Raw genomic sequence first — 11,319 nt, forward strand, 5'->3', positions numbered from 1 at the left:
AGAAAGAAATGTCTGAACTCAAGGGTCAGTGGTCGTCCACACTGTGGTGAATTTCTCTGACGCCCTCCCTGCTTTTCATACTAATACTTTAGCCCCACCTAGTGTTCAAAGGCACATGTGTGTGACGGCGCCGACAGGAAATCAAGAGCGAGCAAAGGTCAACATTTGGCACAAATATTTAAGGTTTATTTTTGTTTGTCTTATAGAAAATCTTTGTGTGCACTTTTGTGACCTGCAGTATAGTAAAAACAAACCAAACAAGCTTCAGCGTGTGTTGACGGCCTCAAAGCTTAAAGCTGCTGTGTGTGAGACTGCAAGGCTTCTATGGCATGATGAGGAGGGAGAACGGCACAGCGTGTGAGCACCATGGACACAAAGCGTGAGGAGAACACACATGGTGCATCACTGGATATTAACCATACGAAGAGGAGCTGCTCCTCAGTTTAATCAGGACAAACTAATCCACAATGTCTCACACTTGTTCATTGTTGAGGTCACTTTGTAACGACATATTCTCAATATCAGAGAGGATTTATGGCCACATACTGTATACCTACTAATACTAATATCAGCGCAAAATATTTCGTTAGTTAGTTTTAATTCGTTTTTAGAGCGGTGTTGCTCGTACTTCTTAGTTGTCATTGTTTGTAAATGCTCAGTTTTAGTTGAGTTTTTATTAGTTTTAGAGTTAGTTTTTTGTAATATGGAGTATTAGCATTTTGGAGGACATACTATACTATGACTTTTTTGACCGATTTTGGACGACATACTAAACTATGTTTTTTGTGTCTCATTTTTGACGATATACTATACTTTGACTTTTTTGACCGATTTTTTGTCAAAATTTTGACGGAATACTATACTATGACTTTTTTGACCGATTTTGGACGACATTACGTTTTTGACTGATTTTGGACGACATACTATACGATGACTTTTTTGACCGATTTTGGACGACATACTAAACTATGTTTTTTGTGTCTCATTTTTGACGACATACTATACTTTGACTTTTTTGACCGATTTTTTTGTCAAAATTTTGACGCAATACTATACTATAACTTTTTTGACCGATTTTGGACGACATGATATTTTTGACCGATTTTGAACGACATATTATACGATGACTTTTTGGGTGATTTTAGACAACATACTATAGTATGACTTTTTTGACCGATTTTGGACGACATACTATACTATGACTTTTTTGACCGATTTTGGACGACATGATATTTTTGACCGATTTTGAACGACATACTTTATGACTTTTTTGGGTGATTTTGGACAACGTACTATACTATGACTTGTTTGACCGATTTTGGACGACATACTATACTATGAGTTTTTTGACCGATTTTTTATGACATACTATACTGTGAGGTTTTTGACTGATTTTGGACAACATACTATAGGATGATGATGTGACATTGTTGGACACAACAAGATTAGTGTAGTTGTTAGCACTAATACCTTATACGTATAAGATCTGGGTTCAATCCCTGGTTAGAGCAAAGAAACTCTACCATCCTGAGACATAGGGGTTTAATTTTGGACGACATACTGTACTGTGACTTTTTAGTCATATTTTGGACGTTATACTGAACTCTGACTTGTGTGTCTCATTTTGGACGACATATAAAAGTATGACTTTTTTGTCTAATTTTGGACAACATACTATACTATGACTTTTTTGACTGATTTTGGACGACATACTATACTATGACATTTTAGACCGATTTTGGACGTCATACTATACTATGACTTTCTTGACCGATTTTGGACGACATAGTATACTATGATTTTTGCGTCTCATTTTGGACGACATACTAAACTATGACATTTTAGTCAAATCTTGGACATCATACTAAACTCTGACTTTTTTGTTTCATTTTGGACGACATACTAAACTTTGACTTTTTTGTCAAATTTTGGACGACATACTATACATAGGGGTTTCATTTTGGACGACATACAATACTATGACGATTTTGGACGACATACTATACTGTGACTTTTGACCACCTCCTGACCTACACATGCTTTTGACCGATTTTGGACGACATACTATACGATGACTTTTTTGACCGATTTTGGACGACATACTAAACTATGTTTTTTGTGTCTCATTTTTGACGACATACTATACTTTGACTTTTTTGACCGATTTTTTTGTCAAAATTTTGACGCAATACTATACTATAACTTTTTTGACCGATTTTGGACGACATGATATTTTTGACCGATTTTGAACGACATACTTTATGACTTTTTTGGGTGATTTTGGACAACGTACTATACTATGACTTGTTTGACCGATTTTGGACGACATACTATACTATGAGTTTTTTGACCGATTTTTTATGACATACTATACTGTGAGGTTTTTGACTGATTTTGGACAACATACTATAGGATGATGATGTGACATTGTTGGACACAACAAGGTTAGTGTAGTGGTTAGCACTAATACCTTATACGTATAAGATCCGGGTTCAATCCCTGGTTAGAGCAAAGAAACTCTACCATCCTGAGACATAGGGGTTTAATTTTGGACGACATACTATACTGTGAGTTTTTTGGACGACATGACGTTTTTGATCGATTTTGAACAACAAATTTTGGACGACATACTAAACTCTGACTTTTGTGTCTCATTTTGGACGACATACTATACTGTGACTTTTTAGTCATATTTTGGACGTTATACTGAACTCTGACTTGTGTGTCTCATTTTGGACGAAACACTAAACTTTGACTTTTTTGTCAAATTTTGGACGACATATAAAAGTATGACTTTTTTGTCTAATTTTGGACAACATACTATACTATGACTTTTTTGACTGATTTTGAACGACATACTATACTATGACATTTTAGACCGATTTTGGACGACATACTATACTATTTTTTTGACGATTTTGACTCCATTATAGTATACTATGATTTTTGCGTCTCATTTTGGACGACATACTAAACTATGACATTTTAGTCAAATCTTGGACATCATACTAAACTCTGACTTTTGTGTCTCATTTTGGACGACATACTAAACTTTGACTTTTTTGTCAAATTTTGGACGACATACTATACATAGGGGTTTCATTTTGGACGACATACTATACTATGACGATTTTGGACGACATACTATACTGTGACTTTTTTGACCGATTTTGGACGACATTCTAAACTATGTTTTTTGTGTCTCATTTTTGACGACATACTGAACTATGACTATTTGGTTCATATATATTTATATATGTATATGCATATAATGGTAAGATCATACACTATTTTCAATTTTAATGAAAAATAAAGACACATGTTTGTTGTTGTTTCTCTCAGCTCCAGTTTTGGAAAACCTGTTGCTCCGCCCATCATTCCCACAACCTGTGAGGCTCCACCTGAGGATGACATCATGACACTGGTGGATTATGCCCCACCTCCTCCTCCTCTGGCTCCCGATGATGAGATCATGAACACCTCTGTCCCACCTCCTCCCGTTGATTCTTTAGGGGATATGGTGACCCAGCCCTCCCCCTCCCCACCACAGTCAGGTCTTCTGACCAATCATAACACAGTTCTGCCAGCCCCACCCCTCATCCTAGAGACAGGTGAGACACACACACACATAAGTTTGACATTCATCACTTGTGGGGACACTGAATTGACTTTTCATTCATTTCATTGACATTCATTTCCTTGGAGACTTACTCTAACCTAAACCATCATTACTACTGACCTAATCCTAATCCTAACCTCAATCTAACCGTAAAACATATCTTCACCTTAAAATGTAGTCATTTACGTTTGTGACTGTGTTAACAGCACAACATTAGTAATACTTGGACACACACACACACACACACACAGTGTGTTATTCGTCAGAGTGAGTGACATCACTATGACATCACAATAACATTTCAGTCACATCTCGATGACATCACACCTCCTTTGTCTCCTCAGTGGTGGAGGAGAACCTCCCCCCTCCTCCATCTGAAGATGATGTCTCTCCTCTGACCAATGATGTCTCAGAGTTGCCAGCCCTGCCTCCTCCACCTCCACCTATCCAGGAAGTAGATGGTACTTCTCTCTAGAGCTGTCTCACTGGTCAAAGATACATCTTTGTGTCCTTCATCGTCCATGAAGGACACAAAGATAGGACTCAAGGATTCGTCTTTGTACCCTTGTGTCCAATCATGGCTGTGTGTCTGTCCATATCTCACGTCTCTCTGTTTGTCTCTCATATCTCTCTGTCTGTCTGTCTCTCGTGTTTCTCTGGCTGTCTCTCATTTCTCTCATGTCTGTCTGTCTCTCTGTCTGTCTCTCATGTATGTCTGTCTCTTAATTTCCCATTTTCATCTCAGTTTCTTCTTCTGTGTTTTTTTTTCCGTGCAGTAACCCTCCCCTCCTCTAGGAGGAGCCGTCGCCGTCGCTCTCCTCCCACCACTCGCTCTCTCTCTTTGCGGGTCCGCTCAGGCCCCGCCTCCCACTGCCGCTTCACACGCTCTCTCTTCCTGCCTGCTGTCCAATCCTGTAAGCCACCAGAGAAGTTCTGCAGTTATACAGTTACAGGTTACAATGAGTCAGAGATTGTCTCTAAAGACAGATAATCACTCCTTCCTTTCTTGAAATGGTTCTGACTCCGCCTCTCTCTGTCTGTCAGTGATGATCCCGCCTCCTCCCCCTTACCCCCCCCCTCGCACTCCTTATGCTCCCCCCTCCTCCTTTTCCTCACCTCAGCTCTGCTTACCTGCTCGCCTCCAACACCTGGGTAAGAACAGGACTGTGGCTACTAGTCAGCTCATACTAGCAGTAGTAGTAGCAGTATGTCATAGTAGTAATAGCAGTAGTAGCAGTAGGTCATAGTCGTAGTAGCAGTAGTAGCAGTAGGTCATAGTCGTAGCAGTAGTAGTAGCAGTATGTCATAGTAGTATAGTATCATAGTCGTAGCAGTAGTAGCAGTAGGTCATAGTCAGTAGCAGTAGTAGTAGCAGTATGTCATAGTAGTAATAGCAGTAGTAGCAGTAGGTCATAGTAGTAGCAGTAGTAGCAGTAGGTCATAGTCAGTAGCAGTAGTAGTAGGTCATCAGGTAGTAGTAATTAGTAGTAGCAGTAGGTCACAGTAGTAGTAGGTCATAGTTGTAGCAGTAGTAGTAGGTCATAATAGCAGTAGGTCATAGTAGTAATAGTCGTAGTAGTAGTAGTAGGTCGTAGTAGTAGTAGCAGCAGTAGTAATAGTAGTAGGTCATAGCAGTAGTAGTAGTAGCTCATAGTCGTTATAGCAGTATTAGTAGTAGTAGCAGTAGATCATAGTAGTACATTATATTACATTACATTTAGCAGACACTTTTATCCATTATCCAGTCTTAACCACTGAGCCACTAGTAGTAGTAGTAGTAGTAGCAGCAGCAGCAGCAGTAGGTCATAGTAGTAGTAGGTCATAGTCGTAATAGCAGTAGTAGGTTGTAGTAGTAGTAGTAGTAGCAGTAGGTCATAGTAGTAGTTGTAGTAGCAGCAGTAGGTCGTAGTAGTAATAGCAGTAGTAGTGGTAGTATTAGGTTGTAGTAGTAATAGCAGTAGTAGTAGGTCATATTAGTAGTAATAGCAGTAATAGTAGTAGGTTCTAGTCATAGTAGTAGCGGTAAGTCATAGTGGTAGTGTTAGTAGTAGTAGTAGGTCATATTAGTAGTAGTAGGTCGTAGTAGTAATAGCAGTAGTAGTAGTAGGTCATAGTAGTAGTAGCAGTAGTAGTAGATCATAGTAGTAGTAGTAATAGCAGTAGTAGTAGTAGGTTGTAGTCATAGTGGTAGTAGATGTCGCTCACAGACCTACATTTTATTTTGTTTTAGATCTGGAGATCCCTGCGCCTCCCCCTTCTTTTCTACTGGACACTGAGGGTGGCCTTGATGACATCTTGTTGCCCCTCCCTCCACCACTGGATTGTGACGACACAAACATGCATATCCTGGAGAGAGGTGCCACTGCTAATGCTAATATAGTTAATATTAATGAACCCACTGCTAATGCTAATACAATTACTGCTAATGCTATGACAGTAGTTCAGACTCATGTGAGTGAGTATGTGTATGTATGTGTGTGAGTGAATGGGTGAATGGCAAAACTGTAGTGTAAAGCAACCTTGAGTGGTCAAGGCTAGAAAAATGCTATAAATACAGACCATTTACTACTACTACTAATGCCACTTCTAATGCTACTACTAATTGCACTGCTAATGCTACTACGAACACCAATGCTACTGCTAATGCCACTACTAATTATACTGCTAATGCTACCACCAACACCAATGCTACTCCTAATGCCACTACTAATTCTACTGCTAATGCTATTACTAACACCAACGCTACTGCTAATGCCACTTCTAATGCTACTGCTAATGCTACTGTGAATACAACTACTGCTAATATAACTCCTGCTAATAGTACCGCTAATGTTACTGGTACTACTTCCAGTGCTAATGCTAAAACAACTACTGCTACCATTAGTACTGCTAGTACAGGGAGTGTCTGAGTGCGTCATCACCATGACAACAGTCTCAGTGTAGCGCTCCACCTGGAGGATCATTGGTCTAACTGCAGTTCTCTTTGTGTCCAGTGGTGGTGCTGTACAACTATGAGGCCTCTAAACCCGGTGACCTAACCCTCACTGAAGGTGAAATTGTCCACCTGACACGTCGCCATGATGATGGCTGGTGTGAGGGTTTCCTGGACGGAAGGCAGGGCTTCTTCCCTGAGAGCTACGTCACTCGACTGATCCACCCATAAAGATGACATGAAGGTCAAAGGTCGATCACTGAGATAAAACGATCACTGAGATAAAAGGACCAACCGGAATTTTATTGACTTTATTTTCATTCAGTTGTATTAATGGTGACAATAAGATTCACATACTTTGTTTAAATGATGACATGATTAATCATGTCTTTGATTGACGGACAAGTCACTTGGAATAACATCTGTGATGCTGCACTGCACCCTGCTGGCCACAGACACAAACTACACATTTACAAAAAAGTAAAAAAAAAGTAGAATTATTATCATACATGTTAAGATCAATAAAGTTATTAATCTACGATGACTCATTTATTTCCTATTTTCTTTACATGTTTCATAATAACTATAGATATATAACTATAGAGCCAGAAGTTAACCTAATAACCAGAGTTAAACCTGAAGTTAACCTAATAACCAGAGTAAAACCAGAAGTTAACCTAATAACCTGGCTGCTGGGTTAATTGGTTAATTGTTAGTTATTGAAATAGTAGGACAAGGATAACATTATCAATAGCATAAAATGTGATAAATAAATATTCAAATAAATAAATAAATAAATAAATAAATAAATAATCAATTAATTCCATCAACAACATGATCAATAAATAATTCACTGGTGACACAGTTAGTGTGTGTGTGGTGAACAGCGCCTCCTCTTGGCAGCAGCTGAAGGATGACGAATGGAGGAGACAAGCAGCTGTAACTGATCCAGGTGCAGTTTAGTTTCTCTGATGAGCGTCTGCCACGAGTCACTGCTGCCCCCCTGCAGTCACACACAGGTACTGCAGTCAGTACACACAAGTACTGCACTCACACACAGGTACTGCAGTCAGTACTACAGACAGCAAACACAGTAGTAGTAGTAGTAGTACTCACAGTGCAGTACACAGTACGTCTTATGAGCCTCTTGTAGTATTTTTTTAGTCGTGTGTCTGCTTGCTTCTGCATCGACACCTAAGGAAAAATATGAATGAAAAGTGTGTCAAAGTACTTTAAATGTGTCAAAGTACAGGTGTGTAACAGCACTCACAGGTGTGTAACAGTACTCACAGGTGTGTAACAGTACTCACACAGGTGTGTAACAGCACTCACAGGTGTGTAACAGTACTCACAGGTGTGTAACAGCACTCACACAGGTGTGTAACAGTACTTACACAGGTGTTGAGTCCGTCGATCATACTGTTGGTGTCGATCAGGAAGCGATGAGTCAAGTTTGTTTCCCAGGGAACAGAGGAGATGTTGTCATGGTGATAGAGGTCAGAGATCAAGGAGAGACTGTCTCTGATGAAAACCAGCTGAGACTTCACCTGGAGAAAGAGAGAGACGATGATGTCATCAATCTCTGTAGAGGATTCATTCATTCACTCGTTCATTCATCTGTTACCTCAGTGTGTCGTATACATGAGTAGAATCTGTATGGAAAAGAAACAGGAGCCTCATGATGAGTCACCTGACCAGCCTGAAAACACACACATAAATTAGAATTGATTAACTGTAGATTAACTGTTGTTAAATGTAGGTTAACTGCAGATTAACTGTAGGTTAAATGCATATTAACTGTAGATTAGTAGACCAGGACACAGAGTTGCAGTCTTTCATGCTTCTCTGTGCTTCTTTTATTAAAAACCCCATAGAGACTGTGTCTGTCCCTCGACCTACTAAAGTAAAAACTAAAGTAAATAAAGTAAATAAACCAATAACAAACAGAAGAGGAGTTAGACATTCTAACTTAATAAAGATTAATACCAACAATAAAATAGAGTCAAATAATACCACTTTCAAATGTGGACTATTAAATATAAGGTCTGTTTTAATAAATGATCTTATCTCTGACAATTGTATTGATTTATTCTGTGTAACTGAAACTTGGTTACATGAAGACGATTACGTCAGTCTAAATGAATCAACTCCACCCACTCATGCTAATACCCATATTCCTAGAAGAAGGAGGAGTAGCAGCCATTTTTAATACTAGATTATTAATCAATCCCAAGCCCAAACCAGGATATTCATCGTTCGAAAGCCTTATTCTTAATCTATCTTATCCTAGTTGTAAATCACAGAAACCAATTATAATAGTCACAGTTTATCGTCCACCTGCACCTTATTCAGAGTTTCTATCAGAGTTCTCTGAGTTCTTATCTGAGTTGGTGCTTAAAACAGATCAAATCATAATTGTAGGGGATTTCAACATCCATGTAGATGTTGACCGTGATAGTCTTAGCTGCACATTTAACTCGCTGTTGGAATCAATAGGTTTTATTCAACACGTTAATAAACCAACTCATTGCCTTAATCACACCCTCGACCTTGTTTTAACTTATGGTATTGATATTGATAACTTAAACATAGTTCCTCAAAACCCTCTCCTTACTGATCATTATTTACTCACATTTAACTGTTCAATAATGAACTACAATAACATAAATAAGAAATACAGCTACAGCCGGTGCCTGTCTGATAATAATATGAATACATTCAAAGAGACAGTGCAACCTTTATTTAACTCGGTGCCATATGTCAGTACATCTGAAGGTACCTTTTGTGATTTTACCCCCGCCCTCATAGATAACCTTGTTGATAGTACAGCAGCCTCTCTGCGTACTACATTAGACTGTGTTGCCCCTCTGAAAAAGAAAGTGGTGAATCAGATGAGACGAGCACCATGGTTTAACTCCAATACTCGTGCTCTTAAACAGACGTTACGTAGATTAGAAAGAAAATGGCGTTCCAGTAATCTAGAGGAACTTCATATAGCCTGGAAAGATGGTTTTGTAGCTTACAAAAAAAGCCCTACACAAAGCTAGAGTTGCCTATTATTCTTCTCTAATTGAAGAAAATAAGAATAATCATAGATTTGTTTTCAGCACTGTAGCCAGGCTGACACAGAGCCACAGCTCCACTGAACCATCTATTCCTTTAACACTGAGCAGTGATGACTTTATCAACGTCTTTGTGAATAAAATAACATCAATTAGAGAAAAAAATGGATAATCTCCTCCCTCATATTGGGACTGACTCACCTTCTAGCACAAAAGCTTTAGAAGCACCAGGTGCACAGTTAGACAGTTTCTCCCCTATAGATCTCCCTGAGTTAACATCATTAGTTTCATCATCTAAGCCATCAACCTGTCAGTTAGATCCTATCCCCACCAAACTGTTTAAAGATGTGTTTCCTTTAATTAACAACTCTATATTAACTCAAATTAATCTATCCTTATTAACTGGATATGTGCCCCAAACGTTTAAAGTAGCAGATATTAAACCCCTTCTAAAAAAAGCGACCCTTGACCCAGATATTTTAGCTAATTACAGACTCCAGTGTTAGCTTCTCTACACTGGCTCCACCCACAGTTTAGAATTCAATTTAAAATCCTCCTCCTCACGTACAAAGCACTTAATGGTCACGCCCGTACACTTATTTTATAATTAAAAAGTCGATATCAGTAACTGTATAAACTTGTAACCTGATACAGTTGTTGTGTATCTGCTGCTGGTCTCCCTCTCTCTCTTCTGTCTCTCCCTCTTGTCCTTTCTCTCCCCCCATTTTCTGTCCCCCACCTCTCCACTATCCCCCATTTTTCCTTTCACCCCAACCGGTCGAGGCAGATGACCGCACATCTCTGAGCCTGGTTCTGTCAGAGTTTTTTCTCTCCACTGATGCCTAGTGTTTGCTCATTGTGTGAACTGTTGTGTTTCTCTGCTCTCCTTGAGCCTTGAGATAATATGTATGTTATGATTTGGCGCTATACAAATAACATTGAATTGAATTGAATTGAATAGATTAGCTGCAGATTAACTGTAGATTAGCTGCAGATTAACTGTAGGTTAAATGCAGATTAACTGCAGATTAACTGCAGATTAACTGTACATTAACTGTAGGTTAAATGCAGATTATTTGTATGTTAAGTGGGAGCCCGGCCCCAGGACCAGTACTCACCATGCGGCGTACGAGCGTCAGAGACGTGTTGCTGTAGTGATCGTAGTGTCTCAGCCAATCACAGCAGAGCGCCGGCGTCAGGACTGTGAAGAAAAAGAGGAGGGAGGAGCTTAACATGATGATGATGATGACAGTGATTGTGTGTGTGAGAGAGAGTGAGACACTGACCTGAGGTCAAGACTTATGAACGTGTGAACAGGAAACAGAAAACTGAAAAAAGAAAGACAGAAAAACCCAAATTCACTTTTTACACACACACAAATTCACTTTGACTAAATAAAAATTACACACACACACAAATTCACCTTGACTAAATAAAAATTACACACACACACACACACACACAAATTCACTTTGACTAAATAAAAATTACACACACACACACACACACACAAATTCACTTTGACTAAATAAAAATTACACACACACACACACATTGTAAATCGCTATGGATAAAAGCATCTGCTAAATGACATGTAATAATAATGTAACATACACAAACACAGAAAGACATACACATACACACTAACACACACACACACATACACAGAGAGACACACGAACACACACACGCACACACACACACAC

General features: G+C 39.0%; 2 protein-coding genes across 2 annotated transcripts; one reads left to right on the plus strand and one right to left on the minus strand.

The window, feature by feature from the left end:
* The first annotated feature begins 3,319 nt into the window (after positions 1 to 3,319).
* On the plus strand, positions 3,320 to 7,089 carry LOC122785504 (abl interactor 1-like). The gene is made up of 6 exons (XM_044051333.1): positions 3,320 to 3,611; positions 3,964 to 4,080; positions 4,396 to 4,533; positions 4,664 to 4,771; positions 5,850 to 5,975; positions 6,613 to 7,089. Exons 1-6 carry the CDS (start codon positions 3,320 to 3,322, stop codon positions 6,780 to 6,782), a joined length of 951 nt encoding a protein of 316 aa, XP_043907268.1. The 3' UTR covers positions 6,783 to 7,089.
* A 50-nt stretch (positions 7,090 to 7,139) lies between these two features.
* On the minus strand, positions 7,140 to 10,848 carry LOC122785501 (interferon a3-like). The gene is made up of 5 exons (XM_044051328.1): positions 10,732 to 10,848; positions 8,176 to 8,250; positions 7,946 to 8,098; positions 7,668 to 7,745; positions 7,140 to 7,554 (listed from the first exon to the last, which is right to left on the minus strand). Exons 1-5 carry the CDS (start codon positions 10,846 to 10,848, stop codon positions 7,417 to 7,419), a joined length of 561 nt encoding a protein of 186 aa, XP_043907263.1. The 3' UTR covers positions 7,140 to 7,416.
* Positions 10,849 to 11,319: the final 471 nt, after the last annotated feature.

This window comes from Solea senegalensis, linkage group LG19, assembly GCF_019176455.1.
Source record: "Solea senegalensis isolate Sse05_10M linkage group LG19, IFAPA_SoseM_1, whole genome shotgun sequence".
Classification (NCBI taxonomy): Eukaryota; Metazoa; Chordata; class Actinopteri; order Pleuronectiformes; family Soleidae; genus Solea; species Solea senegalensis.

Bases quoted from the DNA above. Each gene is read 5' to 3' on its own strand.
- LOC122785504 (XM_044051333.1), top strand. From the start codon at position 3,320: ATGTTTGTTGTTGTTTCTCTCAGCTCCAGTTTTGGAAAACCTGTTGCT. The intron at 4,534-4,663 runs GTAAGCCACCAG...TCTGTCTGTCAG, and splicing joins CCTGCCTGCTGTCCAATCCT to TGATGATCCCGCCTCCTCCC. The intron at 5,976-6,612 runs GTGCCACTGCTA...CTTTGTGTCCAG, and splicing joins CATGCATATCCTGGAGAGAG to TGGTGGTGCTGTACAACTAT.
- LOC122785501 (XM_044051328.1), bottom strand. From the start codon at position 10,848: ATGTTAAGCTCCTCCCTCCTCTTTTTCTTCACAGTCCTGACGCCGGCG. The intron at 8,099-8,175 runs GTAACAGATGAA...CTCTTTCTCCAG, and splicing joins CATGTATACGACACACTGAG to GTGAAGTCTCAGCTGGTTTT. The intron at 7,746-7,945 runs GTAAGTACTGTT...ATTTTTCCTTAG, and splicing joins TCGACGGACTCAACACCTGT to GTGTCGATGCAGAAGCAAGC.